Source organism: Phyllostomus hastatus, unplaced genomic scaffold, assembly GCF_019186645.2.
Source record: "Phyllostomus hastatus isolate PE091 unplaced genomic scaffold, TTU_PhHast_1.1 phas_scaffold_93, whole genome shotgun sequence".
In the NCBI taxonomy this organism is placed as follows: domain Eukaryota; kingdom Metazoa; phylum Chordata; class Mammalia; order Chiroptera; family Phyllostomidae; genus Phyllostomus; species Phyllostomus hastatus.
In genome coordinates, this window is record NW_025334042.1 from 40707968 (window position 1) to 40724848 (window position 16881).

Genomic DNA, 16881 nt, shown 5'->3' on the forward strand with positions numbered 1-16881 from the left:
CTACATATGCCCTTTCTTTAAAAAACTGTTTGACAGTTACATCTGTAGAAGGAGGCATAATTTAAACAGCAGATAATTTTGAGTGGATCTAGAAATATGGGAATCAGTTAAGTTAAACATGTAAGCATTCCAAACACAAAAATAAACCCTGGAATTCCGAGTTTCATTTCAAGACATGACTTCCATGTACCTCATGCAAATGAGCCTGTAACTGTTTAAGCATGGTGATTATTAACTGTAAAACTTTCATAGAAACGAACATCACATGAAAAATGAATTTAATGACAAAAGTCAGAATACTTGTGCACTATTTTAAAATAAAGATCACCGAACATGTCCTCAGGGGTGTCAATTATTCTCTGTTAAAAAACCCAGTCTAAGAAAACAATTTATACTCCTATCTGAAAAAAAAAAAAGTAATGAAAAATAAATGTTAAGTGCTTAGATCCATGATAAAAATTGTAAAATGACAAAATCAGATTTTCTCATTTATAAGAAAGATATAAAGCCTTTAGCTACTAAATGTTCAAATATACCTTGCTTATTTAATATTTAAAGTTAAATGCAAAACAGCTTTACTAAACTATGAAATGTGTAATTTGAACGTAACTAGTGGATAGTGCTACATCTAGACTGAAATATGAATTGTATCCTATATCCCAGGTTTAACAGAAAAAAGACTAGTAATTTAAAATAAAAATTTAGTAATCCATAATAAATATTAAGGTATTGGTATAATTTAGGGAATCTAAACTGCGTATTCATTTTCATTATCGGTTGGCATATTGTAAAAAAGAAAACATGTACTATATAGTTATAATTTTAGAGTGACATATCTTTATAGATATATATTATTTACACAAATTAAATTATGTTGTACCTTAATTTTTAGTACCACTAAAAATTTATATAAATCTTTTATCAAATTATTCAATATATTCATTACTAGATACAAGCTAATAAAAATCTTAAAAATCAACCTTTTACCATATACTGTTTTACCTGTCAGAAGAGTATAAGAAAACAAGATTATTCTTTAAATAATTAACTTTTAAGCATGGCCTATTTTCATTACTGATAATTATTACTGAGGCTTTTCTTAATAAAGATATAGATTATTAAACAATTTCCACCTAGAATTGAAAAAGTTGCTATTTAGTCAATATGAAAATCCTTCTAGTAATTTCATAAATATTGTGATTAACTCAAGTTCTGTATAAAATGTTTCACAGCAACACTTTATCCTTTTTCACATTCATCTTTAGCAACCCCCCACCCCAAACATTCTGGGCTTGAGTACTTCAGCAACACTACAAAAAGCAAATAAAATGGCTATGTAGAAGTTAGATAATTAGGGAAATACATTATCAAACCTGACTGACTGTATAAAAATATGTGCTATATTTTATTTAGACAGAACTTTTTAATAAGGTATCTAATAACCTTTTTTAAAAACTGGCTTGGCATTAGGTTAAAACAAAATTAGTTTTATTCATTAAAATTAAACTTTCTATGGTATCCCTTTCTAAATATGAGATACACATACACACATTCTCCAAGGAAAAATTTTGGACAAATTGGATAAAATTGGACATTATATCCTATGTGGACTCAAAAATACTCACAAAGCTGTATTTGTTAATGTTAGTCTGTGTCTTTTAAAACAATTACCTATCAGGTGATTAATATCACTGATTAACTATATTACAAAAACTGGTAGAAAAATGTAATTATGAAAAGTGGCAGGATGATTAATACATGCAGAGGAATTTTTTTAACTTGATGCTTATTTCCTTTGCATTTGTTTGATTTAACTTTAGGTACTATTCATTTGACCAATTTTAAGATAATTACTGACTAGGTAATTTCTTCTTCTAAGATAATGCAAGCATAAAGGTCCTCCTAAAGCAAACCTGAAACGATGTGATTCAGACCAACAGGTCATCAGACATTATATTGTCACTGTATTTTCAGCAAAATTTCAGGACTATTAACACAGCATTGTGATGCAATGTCAGAAAAAACACAGCATTGAGATGCAATGTCAGAAAAAACACAACTATGTTGAATATAAAATTTGATCAAGTTTTTCTTTGGATAATAACATGATAAAGGAAACCTGGAGAAAAAAATCCGATTTCAATTTATGCAAATTTATAAACACATTTTAAGAAATGTGTCTGACTCTAACTTTTATTCATCAGCAATGCCCTTCAAAAATTAAATACTTTACCAGTGGCCGATTAAAAAAAAAAAAAGTCACTGGAAGACTCTCTAGACTCAACAGCGCTGAAAGCCAACACTGATTTGTTTGCTCATTTCACACCCAAGTCATGGCTGTTGATATTGGACACTCAGATCTTCCTGTTGTGTACAATTTTATTTTTTTTTGAGTATTAATAAGAAAATATTTACATAAACCTACTGCTCTTTCAGTATTCAAGGTCAGTGATGTTGTAAGAGCAGTCTCTGATATCTTCACATTAAAAAAAACCAACAACACTCCAATGAAAACTTTTAATGTGACCAAGGAATTTCAATCAGCAGGATGTTTGCATCATCAATGCTGGTCAGTAATCAATATAAAAAAGAAAAATACCAAACCAAATGAAACAGAACACCCAGGCTAGCACTCTTATTAAAAATATTCAAAACGTACAAAATGAAAACATAACCTATTACAACAAAATGGCTTTGATCTCATATCAATTTAGCATTATATAAAACAATAAACTGAGAGCTTTAGACACTGAGAAAGGTTATTAATTCCAGAACAGGTATTAAGGTTCTCAGTGTAGTATTTTGGAATGCATTGTCAAGATCCTATAATCTGGTGACTCTAAGAATTGAAAGATTACATTTTCTTTTGAAAAGTAAAGCTGTTTAACTTTAAATATTTAATATTTTATCTCCTTCTTACAAAAGAAAAACTGCTCACTCATAAAATGTACTTTAAATGTTTTGAAAACTGTGCTCAGAAATGAGTCACCCTGCCCCCAGCTGCTTCAACCTCACAGCTGCAAAGGATGACAGACCCCAAGGCGACTGATGCAAACCAGAGGCCTTTAAAGCCAGTGTGACCTCAAGGTGCTTTAAAAAACCAAACAAAAAACAATTTTACATATTTTCACCAAAACATATATTCATTTTTCATGTTAGTTAATATCTTCTTCTGTACAATTTAAGTAACTGTAACAGGCCAGAGGCCACAGTAATTTGTGAGAGTGTTGAGGTGGAAGAAGCTGATGTTGCAAAACACACAGCTAAGAACATTTAGACCATGAAATACAAAAAAACTGGGATAGGAATGTATAAAATGACTTCTTTTGCAGATCTGCAGATTACTCAGGCCCTAAAAGAAAGCCAGCCAACTCATGGTACATATTGTGAGTTAGGGAAAAGAATGAGGAAAGATATGACCTATCTTGATAACTTCACAAGAATGGGTTTTACCATACCACAGTACAGAAATGAGATTTAAAGAACTCCCATACAAATATCATCTATTCCTAATAGATCGTGGAGGTTTATTGGGGGGGGGAGGGGGCTGCCCCTCAATGGGAAAAAAACCCTTTAGTTTTCTCTAAAAATCAGTTATAATGCTTTTCCAGTTAATCAAAATTAATGGCAATCTACTAAAAATTTTGCAAATATACTGCAGACCTCCAAGTACATATCAATCAAATACTCTGCACAAGAACTTCAGGCACAAAAACTTCAGGAAAATGGCACACTTAATATTCAACAGCAAAATGTTCAGCGAAGCCATGCTAAGAATACTGCAGCATCTTGTAAAGCGAGGATGAATTGCATTTTTCCAAATAGACATAAACAAAAAATGGAGTAAGAAAAACACTAATGTCATGAGTAACTCTGAGGGTAAACCAAAACTGTCACTGAGGGGTTTTGCAGATGATAAAGCAGTATCATTCACTGTCCAAGACCTTACTTGCTGGTACAGTTGGGGTCTTAGCGCCGAGTTCTCAATCATTGTGTGAACCATGGTGATAATAGGTTCATTCTCTTTCATCTATTTCAAATCAGGAGGAGCATACAGCAAACGTCAGTTTACAGCATAGCTAGATTTGAAAGACGACACTGTAAATATAGCCTCTACTTGAATATGTTCCCAATAGTGCAGCTGTTTACATTTTACCCCAAAGATGCACAGATCTACCTTATGTAAGTCATTCTGAACAAGCATTAATGCTGTAATGTACATTCAAGGTTGTATAAAGAAAATTCACTAACGACAAAATTGCTGTATCTAGGTTTTACTTCATAAATAAAATCAATGCAATCAAATAATGAATACTCCTACATGTATTAGAATAGATGATAAAGCATCACGATCCAAAAGGTAAACTAGAGGGTGACAACCAATGAACATAAAAAAGAGAAACACAGCCTCATTTAATTGATTACTTAATCAGTAAAAAAGCTTAAAATCATATTCAGTTCTTTATAAGGCAAATAAAAAAACTGGTTCTCTACAAATACTAAAAATTTTATAATATAATAATCAATATAGCTTGTCACTAAGATACTCACATTTTATTAAAGTTAATCTTGACAGACATTTACATATACCCTACTTGTTATTATCTCACAGTGTAATTAATACCACATGTAGAATTATTTCACAGATGAGCAAACTACAAAGACTGTTTTACTTAGCAAAGACTTAGTGCATCTCCCTAGCTCTTAAAAAGGCTGAAACCATGTTTCACATTTCCAGCTGTGTTGTACTTAATTACTGCCTCTAGAAAAATATTTGTTTTAGCAGGCTCTGGACTCAAGAATTACAGCATTCAAAAAACAATGACCACGATATATATAGAGAGTAAAAGGCCAACGGAGTTTGCACCATTTGTAAACAGACAAGTCTTTAAAATTGTAATTTGAGACATTCAGTTTACATAATTTCATCCTCCATATGATAGAAAATAGGCATTTCTATCATGGTTAACAAATGGTACTTTACTGATTCAGCTATATCTACAACAGAAATTTACTAATCTTAAGATTAATAAACACATGAGTATAAAATAAATCTTAAAAACTGTGTATGTAGACAATTTTATTTTCAGTCTAGTTACCAATGTTTCATATAAATAAAACTGGTTTTGGTTATCAAGTTAGAAATTTCCTGTGACTGGTTAAGCCACTCTTTAAAAGTTTTATTACAAATCTACACATCTACCTATGAGCCAAACTAGGGCTTCTACTTACCAGTGGAACTCAAATCTACACATTAGTTAGTCTCAAACTTCTTTTCTTGCCTCCAATGAGATCGAATAAGGGACCAGGGCATTTGTGGATCACATGCCATGCACACAGGAAACAAATGTGTTGGTATGCAGTACAGAATAATTTTTTTGCAGTGTTGGAAAATAATTTATAAATAGAAAACTACAGATATATTATAAGTAGCTTAAGTCTCTACCTATTTTTGGTATTTTTAAATTTTAATTTTCAAAGCCATCTCAGCTGTACTTGTTATTTTTCAGCACCATGCCATGGACATTAGACAGAAGAGTACACGACTCAGAAATTATTGAGGGTGGGGTTGGGGGAGTGGAGGTCAGGAGTACAAGTGTTTAAGAAGTAATGGAGATGAGACAGTATCCAAATGTAAAGGACACTCAAGGTCAAACTGAGATTTCCCATGGAGTCTCGGGTATCTGGCACTACAAATGGGCCACTGTGTCAAAGGCTAGTTCTGTCAACATGGTTCACTCCTTTACGAGGAGCTTCCATATGGTACAGATTAATGTTCATACTCTAGGTCTAAAAAATTTACTTTAAAAATGTATTTAAAAGGAAAAGGGGCAATATGATTTCTGTAGAAGGGTAATGAAGCCTGATTTATTAAGTGAAATACTTTGAGAGGTAAATATGCATGTATATATAGGGAAGCCCTGTGTGATTTAAAAATACCTGCTTAATTTGCATATAAAACACCATTAAGCATTAAGTCACTGAGAAGGGATCATTGCAAAAGCAACTAGTTGAGGAACAGAAAAACTGAAATAAAAAATAATATTTAGCTCTGGTTGCTGTGGCTCAGCAGATTGAGTGCTGGCCTGCAAACCAAAGGGTCGCTGGTTCAATTCCAGTCAGGGCACATGCCTGGGTTGTGGGACAGGTCCCCAGTTGGGGGCATGAGAGAGGCAGCCACACACTGATGTTTATCTTCCCTTCTTTCTCCTTTCCTTTCCCTCTTTCTAAAAATAAATAAATAAAATCTTTTAAAAAATAGTGTCTAAATTATACTAACTGTATAGTATCTCAAAGTCATGCAAAAAAAGATCAAAACTACAAACACTAAAATGACAATAAACTCACAACTATCAACAACTGAACTTAAAACACAACAAAAACCTAAAATAAACTAATAAGCAAACAATTAGAACTGGAAGAGAATCACAGAAATGAAGATCACATGGAGGATTAGCAGTGGTGAGGGGGTGAGGGAAGAATGGAAGAAAAGGTACAGGGAGGGAGTAAGAAGCCTAACCGGTAGGTACAAAAGAGATAGGAGGAGGTTAAGAATAGTATACGAAATAGAGAAGCCAAAGAACTTATGTCCAACCCATGGACATGAATAAAGGTGGGTGGTGGGCAATGCTGGTGGCGGGGGGTGGGGGGTGGAGTGGGGTGCAGGATGGGGAGGGGAATAAAAGGGAGGGAAAAGAAGGACAATTGTAATAGTGTAATCAATAAAATATAGTTAAAATAAATAAATAAAAATTTGTTTTAAAACAAACAAAAGTAGTAAACTATGATGTTCTCAAGGTGTTAAAAGTAAGCTGAACATAATTTTTATCAGCTCACATACTCCTTGGGATGTTGTTTCACTCAAGTTGAAGAGATGGGATAAGACAATCCGAGGAAAGGCAGATGCAGGGGGACATACATAATGCTCCATGAGCTCCTTGGAATTTCCTGCTTGAGTTCTTAACAGAAAAAAAAAAAAAAAAGGAATATCCAAAAAACCTCTCCTGGTTTGAATACAAGAATCTTAGACAACATTATGATAATGGTGTTAACAACCGACAAGTCTTAAGGAGTAAGAGCAAGAGAATGACTAATTAGTAAGTGGAGGATGTTTAAATGCTTTGCTTCCTGCTTTTAATTCATCTTTGAAGCAACAGGTAGTACAGGTTTAGGTTTCAGTTAATTACTAAATTATAAAAGGCTCATTATTTTATAATAATAAAAATGAGAACATATAATTCAGGCATTACATTCTTTTCATGATTACCTTTAGTAATAAACAAGGAAACATTTAAGTGGAAACATCCTAAAAATATAGTTATGCCAACACATTTTTGTTTACAGTAAAAACATCTATTTTTACTTGAATCTGTAAGTCCAAGTGTTTAGAAAAACTACCTAGAAAATCTGATACTTGACTCTAGCCTCTTTTCTCAGCTTTGAGGTACACTGGGTAGTATGAATATAAAACATCCTTTGGTAATAAATGGACTCCTCTTATTATTAGTATTAGTGGACTCAGCAGAGTCAAGGGAGATTTGGGTTATTAGTCAGGAATCCAATTTCCAATTGCCAGTTGTTCTATTATTCTAGTAACTTCTAAATATTGGTTTCAAAGTCTCCATTGCAATAGAAGTTACACCAGGTACAAATGCAGAAGGAACAGGATACTGCACTCATGAGATAAATGTGCCTTAATAATTTTTAGGGGGAAGGGCATGATGGAGAAAGAGATTAACATAGAGCAGAGCCAAGGTGTTCATTCATATAATTTATCCTTTGAAGCGATTCATTTTCCAATCTTCCTTTAAGTGTAAGAAGTGCTTAAGCAGTGGCTTAATTGCTATTTAAAAAGTTTATATAATAAATCATCTAGAATAGCATTGTCCAACAGAACTTTATGTGATGACAGAAATGTTCTATATTGGTATAGTCCAACACTCTAGCCATCAGCCACACATGGCCCTTTAGCCTTTGAAGTGGGGCCACTGCAACAGAGGAAATGAATTTTACCATTATAAAAACATAACTAATTTGAATGTAAACTTAAATAGCAACATATGGTTAGTGGCTATTATATTGGATAGAAATATCCAATATAGGCTTAGAAATTCTAGGGCAGTAAAATAAGCATAATTTTCCCCAATATGGATCTCATCCCCTGAAGAGGAAAACCTTTGCTCAAGCTCTGCCTTGTGAGTTTCCTTGACTCTGAATCCGTGCTGACAGCTTCCTTCTTTGTGGGGTTTTTTCTTTTTTTCTGAGGATGCAGCCTAGATGATTTCTATCTATGTGATAGAGCTTTTGTCCTTCCTTGATAACCAATGAGAAGACCCATTGCTGTGCTGTCATTTTCCATTTAAATGGAAATTGGACTATTCCCGAGTTCTTAAAGACATCTTAGGAAAAGAATTTTTAAGTTGGGAATCTGTCTTAACAATAGCAAAAACCCATGATAGCCTAATCACCGAAGAATCCGTTTCTTAAGAATGTCCTCCTGCGTAGATCAATAAACTCTTAAGATGTGTGGCAAAACTAAAAAGCTAAAGAATTTGACATGCCTGGGGTGAAGCTTTGAGGAATGCAAGGGTCTTTATAAACAGGTCATTTAGACAATGACAATGGAAATGCCTTCCACTCTCACTGGAGGCACATCTGAAAGTCCCAGAACCTGAGATTGAAGGGTCTGAATGACTACCTATTGAAACCACTCACTCTTAAACAGCAAGCAGGGAAATTTGAAGTGACTTTTCAAATAGAAGAATGTAAATAAGTCTCTCTATAACTAATGAGACAAAGTGTTGAGGCCTATTTGAAAAATTTAAAGCAATCAGAATAAACTATGCTTACCTATATTTTCTAAAGTAAATGGGAAAATATTACAAATGTTATATATTCAGAAGGAATCAACAGTACTTTAAAAAATGTAGTAGATTATGTAATGTTTCCTCATTTTCTTAAGGGAGAAAGACAAGATTTTTAAAAAGGAACAAACATTATTATAGGAATCAAACACATCTGACATTCCCTTAAAAGAAAAAAAGAAAGAAAAAAGAAGCATTTCTAACCTGCTTTCAGAAACACTGATAAAGCCCACTTATGGAGAAACATGAAACTACCGTAACCCAGCAGAACAAAATTTTAAAGCCACCATTGTGAGCTATATACCTGTGTTATATTTTGAAAAAAACTTTGAAGGTATAAATAAGTTAACGTCTTTCCAAATCACTAACTTACAGAATTTACTTACAATGAATTTCACCATTTTTAAAAAATCTAAAGGTCTTCTAAGTATTTTTTAAAAATAAAAATCCCATTGGCTACAGGATAAATTTTACAGATCTGATTTTTACTTCTGTGGCTTGATATATTTTCCTTGTTTAAGGATTCTTAACCTCTGTTTCTTTACCTTTTAGTCATATTATTATCTGATGCCACCATCTTTATTCCTGGCACACAGAGGCAACCAGAAATATTAAAAGAACTCAAAATCCATTGTGTAAAAATGCTTTATTGTGAATGTAATGTTTGAAATGGTGATATTTTTCTCTTCTTTGCATGTGTTTTAACAGTATCATTTTAAAGGTACAAACGATTCCAAAAGCGGAAATCTTAAGTCTCTGTAAGTAAAAAAGAGAAAGATATCTATTCTGGGCATAGGTATCTACTCTAAAATGTATCTGAACTTTAAATAAAAATTAAAATATCTTCTAGCTATAAGAATCTGGATTTTATTAAAAGCAATTGTATTTTTACTGTTATAATTGGTACTGAGTAGCAGAATTCCTGCCATTCATTCAAAGATTTATCAGCTTATGTAAGTAGTTAAGATATAATCATACCCTTAAAGTCAATCCTAGAAATGTTTTTGGCATTTATGCTCAAATTTATTTCCTTCCTGGCTTTTAAAAATTACTTAAGAATTCTTACTTTGTAAGCACTGACATGCTACCCTACACTGTGCTCCATAAATCTTTGCTGAATTAACTTTCTGGAAAATATATAAAAATGAGATAGAAGCAAAAGCTACAGCAATTGGGTTATAAAAACATTTGCTTTGCCCTGGTCAGCGTGGCTCAGTTGGTTGGGCATTGTCCTGCAAAGCAAAAGGTTGTCAGTTCGATTCCTGGTCAGGGCACATGCCTGGGGGTTGCAGTCCTGGTCTCTGGTTGGGGATCCAGAGGCAACCAATTGGTATTTTTCTCTCACATCGCTATTTCTCCTCTTCTCTTTCTCTCTACCTTCCCCCCCTCTAAACAAACAAACAAACAAACAAATAAAATCTTTAAAATATATATTTCCTTTTGTAAATACAAAGTAGAACTGTATAAACATTATGCATTTTAGGAGGGGGTGGGGAAATTTTATTTTCCTTTTCCTATTTTGTTACATAAAAATATAACCAGTATGTAACAGGACCTGATAGTTCTCAGGTAACAAAGACCCCAACCTGAAACAAAACTGCTCTAAGTATAAGAACAACTCTATTAATTCTAAAAAAGTGGAAATTGATTAAAAAAAAAAGAAAAGAAAATTCATTGAATACAAGGTATTTTAGCTTTGTGATTTTAGGTTGTTAAGACAAACTGAATGTGGATAAAGTCATTAAAACAGAACAGGTTGAAGGCCACGTGAGGATACGGATGAGAAGCAAAGCGGAATACTGTACATGACAGTGCTTTGAAAACTACGAAGTAGCATTTAAGCTTTGAGGGTGGACAGATGCCAGACAGGTGCACAGTGCAAAGAATGGGTGTGCTTTTGAAGTGCTTGAGAAACAGTGAGTCGCTTCCTGGAGAAAATGGTTTACAGGTTGGGGGACAGTGGTGGTGGAGTGAAGGCTTGGATGGCAAACCCAAAAGACACCTGACTTTGTAGAGAATAGAAAGTTTGTGACATTTCCTGAGTTAGATAAAAGACACGTGGCAGGTAATTTCTGCACTGCCAAGATTTGGTGACTAAATGGTAACGAGCAGCTTCACAGACACATGATGTGTTATGGTGGCAGGCAGTATCCTGTCGTGCATTTAAGCTAAAATAATCAGTTCGTACAGCTGTATATACTCTCCTGATTTTCCCATTCTCAGCAAACTTTTTGAACTACTTTTAACTGCAGTTTCAAGATATTTTTAACTGTAGTACGTGCTGGAGTTGGTCAGATGAAATATTATAACCTACTACAACTCCAGAAAGCTGTCTGATTCAATTCTGCCACTTTTATAAATCTGTATAATCTCCACCCCCTCAGCGTGGAAGAGCAGGCAGGACGCCAAGGAACTTCACATCTTGGGTCCTTCCAGGTAGTCTGCTGCTTGATTTTCTTTTCCTACGTCAGACAACCATACTGTGAAAGACTGTCAGGCTGTCCCCAGCCGTAGCTGGAGGAGAAAACTGGTCTCACTTTGTTCTTTCCCCCTGGGAGCTTACATTTCTTAGAGGTCTAGGTCTAAGCAAACACTAAGGCAAAAGTCTAGATCCTTTTCAAAGCCCGGTGTGCTTCTTCTCCAAGAATTACGAGTTCAAGTAATATCTGTTGCATCACTGAGGCTAAAGGTGACCAGCATTTTGAACCATTTTTGCTTTATTTCTTTGGTTAGGGATTTGAGGGATGACAACTTTAATTTTAGACATGTTGGGGATGTACTGAAGGCAGAACTTCCAATGGAGAGCTCCATAATGAACTAGAAATATATAAATGAAACTGCAGAGAGAGAAGTGTCTTGGACCCATGGGGTGCTCACACGTGCGTAATGTCAAAGTGCTGGCCAGTTAGTCTTAAGAGGAGACCCTCAGTCCACAGAAGATGAAAGCCAAATGCTTCCCTTTTCTATTGTTCAGGTGGGTCATTCTGCAGTGTCTGTATTCATCTGTCAACAAGAATCAGTCAGATGAAGCTCCAATGGCCTGCTGCAGTTGGTAGTATATTCCCCCCTTCCTTGCTCACTCTGTTTACTCCATACCTTGGTATCACTCCCCAAAGTAAACTTTCTGCACACAAGCCCACACACCACAGGTTCTGCTTTCTGGAAAAACCCAGCAGCTAGATATGAAAAATAACCAAGAGACAACTAGTAAAGTAGAATGCTCAAATGAGAGAACATCATGAAAAAAGACACTTGTATAATACAGTTAGATTCGTGAAAGGTGAGAATAGCAAAAAGGGACATACTAGTTCCTGGTAAGAAGTAGGAGTACCCATGATAATGCCATGTAAGTACTGGATAGACCAAGAGACCAGAGCACTGACATATATTCTAAATTCCAAACCATCCACTGTCTTCTTAGAGCTCTGTCATTATGATGTCACATTCAGCTTTAGAATTTTCTGAGTGTCATCCCTTCCTCTCCCCACTTCTGTGATCAAATATGCACAGTAAAGGGGAGACAGAAAAAGGAGAAATGGGGTGTGTGGGAAAGAGAGACAGTACCATTCCTAATAGCAAGGCATAAGAAAATATAAGTATGTACAATATAGTTAGTTTGGGTTAGCAAGTGTTAAATAACATACATTGGATTTTCTAGTTTCCTTGTTTGCTGCCCCCAAAGGCCTATTCTATACCACCTAGAAACCCTACCACTTGTAGCTCTCAATCACCCTGAAAATAGAGGCTCCAGGACCCCTTGCAATATTAGAGAAAATGGGTTCTTGCTTAATAGCTCAGCAAAATGAAGTTGTTGAATTGACATGAACAATGAAAGCCATCAAGAATCTTTTCAATCATCTTGTTAGCATTTCTTCCTTTATAGGAAAGCTGTTTTTCACAAACACAAAGAACAAAATACAAAAAAAGTTCCCTTGGATTTTTACCTCAAATGCTTTCAGTACCAATTACATACACACAGCTAACTGTTTCTGTTAGCATTTTCCTTGGCCTAGTATGTTTAAAAGTGGTCTGAGACCCTGTCTATCGAGTTTTCTCATTGTGGTTTCTTGAGAGGGTTTAGAAAGCATGCTGATGAGGAATGTCGACAGCAGCCAAGGACAGAAGATCAGGCTTCTTTCAAAAGTCAGCAGTAGTTTTAGTATACAGTTCATAAAATATTAATATTTTTTAAAAATCACATAAAATTGAACATTACCTGTAAAACTTTTGCAAATTAGAAAGTTTGGCTTACTCTTCAAGAAGTTTTAGAAGTTATTATTAAAAATGATTTTCTTTTCCATCCTATAAATGGTCAATACTTAAAACAAGATAGAAGTATTTAGCTACTGATTCTTGCAACCCTGGAACAAAGAACAGCAAAGGAATGCTTCAACTGTGTTTTCCTTGTAGTGTACTGTGGCAAACTCATGTGTCATGAGAAACTTCCAGCTTCCCCATAAGAATTTAAGGATAAGGTCCTTCAGCTATCTGGTATTACAGAATTGAGAAAACAGATATAAATGAAGTCATTCCAAAATGACTGGAGTTGAAGCTGTCATCCCAGAGGAAGGCTTCACACCTCTTGTTCCTTGAGCCTTTGGAATGTTTTTGAACTGGGCAAAAGAACCTCTAAACTGAGTCAAACCAACATTGCATTCCAAACTATTGTTTGTAAAGCTAACAGGAAAGCACACATCCTGACTACCATGGCTGGAAATTAAGGACACTCTTTAGAAGTTGCACCGCTATGTATGGCCAAATAATACCTTAGCTTATTAGCACCTATAGAAATTCCTTCCTTCTATTATTTACTTTCCCCTTCTCATAAAAAAACTCTTGCCATTACCCTATAAACAAGACACAATTTGGGTTTCTGCCTGAATTTGTGCCCCTAGATTGCAATTCCTTTTGATCTCAAAGAAATGCTTGTTTCCTCTCACTTTGGCTTTTTATATTTAGGTTAACAGAATATCCTATTTGATGCTACATTCAGAAATGACTTAAGTATGTTCTAGCTGCGGGGAGATAGCTCCAGCTGGGTAGAGACAAACGAGCGTCATTAAATGATGCCAGCACAGGCAATCCTGAACATAATGTGGCCGACTGAGGTATGTCCCTTGCTTTCCCATTCTCATGCAAACGTTTCTGATGCAATTAACTATATTGACTCTTGAAGGGAGAGGGGTAAAGACAGAACACCATAATTTTAAGGGGAATTTGTGAAAGCACACTCAATGTTACAAAACAATTTTATATTTAAAAGATGAAAAAATACCTGCTGCGGTACCAGTGCAAGTAAAGCTCAGATTTGTTGAAGTGTAGAAGTTAAACTCAATTAACTGTGGCAGGGATGCTTAAAGCTGGTAGCTGGCTACTGAAGTGGTATAATCACAATGGTGGGGGCGGGCAGCTGCTGCATATTAGTGCACCCATAAGGCAGCACGCTTACCAGAGGCTTGTGGAGCACCACTCCAAGTTTCTCCATCCTTCTGTCCATCCCTACCTGCACAGGTCTTAGCATCTCATTTTCTGTTATCATTGCCTAACATGGAAAACTGGTAGGGAGGTTTTAGGCAGAAGAAAAAGGGGACATCATCCAAATTACCTCATAACCACTCTTCAATCACTAACATGGGAAAGTTAGAAAAAGAAAGCCAGTGAGGAAGACAGAAACAGATGGAGGGAAGAGCTAAAATCCACGAGAGGAAAACAGACCAAGGGATAGGACCTGTTGGAATTTCCTTGTTCTTATTAACCTTCCCTTTGTGACTAATAAAAAAGCTCAAAGGTATTTTTAAGGACTATTTATTTACTATTTATAGATAGATAGAGGGGAAGGGAGAGAGAGAGAGGGAGAGAAGCAGCAGTGTGTGGTTGTCTCCTGCAAGCCTCCCACTGGAGACCTGACCTGCAACCCAGGCATGTGCCCTGACTGGGAATTGAACCAGCGACCCTTTGATTCTCAGGCTGGCACTCAACCTACTGAGCCATATGAGTCGGGGGAAAAAAAGCTCCAGCTTTTGTTCCACATCTTCATCTATGGAGAGGCCTTGCCTAGCTCCTCTCGTTAGCTCCTGGTCTAGTTTCTAAAACCTGACCTCATTTCCTTGCTCAGCCCAAGCAATCATTATTCAGGCTATCACATCCAAGAGCTAGACATCAGTGGAAACCCTTATAAACAACAAGATTAAGAAACTTGAAGGTCCTACTCCCAGTGTTAGACCTGCTGAAGGAGATATATAGGTGCCAAAGATATGGGGTTATAAAACATTTTCTGAGAGATGTTTTCCTTAATACAGTTGGGGTATATGACACTGTTAGTACAGTTTTTAGGTATACTAACTAAATACAGTATTTTATGGCCTGGACTGGGAATTTAACCAACAGAAGTGCTAGTAAGAACATTTAACAACTAGTAAAGGATACAGGAACCAGAACAACCAGTATGCCCTTTCTGTATCTTACAGGTGAACACCAGAAGTTTGACTACAATAAGCTTCTATGGAAACCTGTTACTTTGATTTACATTTAACTTCATGGAAACATTTGAACTCCTAATTATCAAATACTTGGTTCAGCAAGGCCACATAGATCTAAAAATCATGCTCAGTCTTCTTATTCTGAGAAGAAAATATATTATGATATTCTCTTTTCCCTTACTTTCAAGGAATGAAAACAGTCTTTTCTAGGAGATACCACTGAAAGTGCTGATAATCTCAAATTTATTTCCAACTTCCTGGGAAGTACAGAGCCATCATAAAATTGTAACTATAGCTGCCTCCACTCCTTTCTGTATTCTGCTAGGCAGAGGAATAAACAAGGGAAAAAACCTAATAAATGTTAAATCCATTTAGTAGATATATTTTAGGATAAAGTTTGCAAATTTCACTTCAACTGTAACCAAAAGTTCCTCTAATATCTGGTGATAACTAAACTGAGAAAAATATGAGTTTATTATATATTATGTACTTACTCATTTTTAAAACAGAACCTGGATGAAGTACATAAAGTATACAGTTAGGATTATTGTATATTCACAGGTAATACTTTGGGGCCATATTTCCTTAAAGTTCAGAAAAATGACAAATAAACCTACACTAGTCTTAATAAATGTACACTTTGAATAGTCTCCTGAGCTATAAGAACCTAAGCAAACTGTAATAGTATATTTCAAACTAAAAAAAAGGAGAAAATTCTACCACAGCTTTTGTTATTTTTAAGAGCACTTTAGTGCATGACTTGTCCTCATAATAGTGACAGTTAGACACGTGAATGTACCTGTGTACCAACACAGAGACTACAGCTTGGCTATATTTTTCATGAAGAGTGATAAGGGTTAAAAGAATTTAAATCAACTAGAATTCTTCTTTTGATGATGGTGGAATCTGACAACGGAAAAAAGGAAGATTGTGTTTATTGCTGGCCTTAGGTTATTCTGATAATTTATCAGATCAAGCAAATTAAGTGTTGAAATTATCAATTACTGTATGTTCATTTGGCAGGATGAACAGTATAAATAAAATGGGACCAGAGCCTTTTCCTTTGACTTTAAGATTTTAAAATCTACTTTCCAATTTGAATTTATATAAAACCAATGAATTAATTTATAAACCAAGGCAACCAATAATGCCTATAAAATCAACAGACCTGGTAATCTAAAATAGGTTACTGGCAGTAATAAGATTAAAAGCTGGAAATGTTTGAGCTGAATAAAAACTTATTAAATTTCAAAATGATCAAGAATTCTTTTTATATAACTTAGTAACATTAATACGGATACTAAATATAGGACAGTGAAAAAGTAGCAATTATTCAAAAGCATAACAAATTTTGATGTATTTAAAGAGAGATTTTCTTTAGGAAACCTTAAGGACATGTACATTTATAATTATCTGAGTTTGTAGGCACAGTCTCCATCATGTTTTTTATAAATTGTCTAACTATTATCTAAAAATGGCCCAAAATTTTTCCTTCAGACAGTCTTATTTCAAAGCAAATTAGCATGCAAGCAGTCAAA

At 34.9% G+C, this 16881-nt stretch overlaps 1 protein-coding gene across 4 annotated transcripts in view; it reads right to left on the reverse strand.

The window, feature by feature from the left end:
• Positions 1-16881, reverse strand: part of PLEKHA5 (pleckstrin homology domain containing A5) — a 201743-nt gene that overhangs the window by 30804 nt on the left and 154058 nt on the right. Inside the window, exon 16 of one of the 4 annotated variants that reach the window (XM_045829213.1) lies at positions 3950-4030. The exons of the other annotated variants lie outside the window; for them this stretch is intronic. Coding sequence (XP_045685169.1) covers positions 3950-4030 — 81 coding nt within the window. The remainder of the gene's footprint in view (positions 1-3949; positions 4031-16881) is intronic. 4 annotated transcript variants of the gene reach the window in all.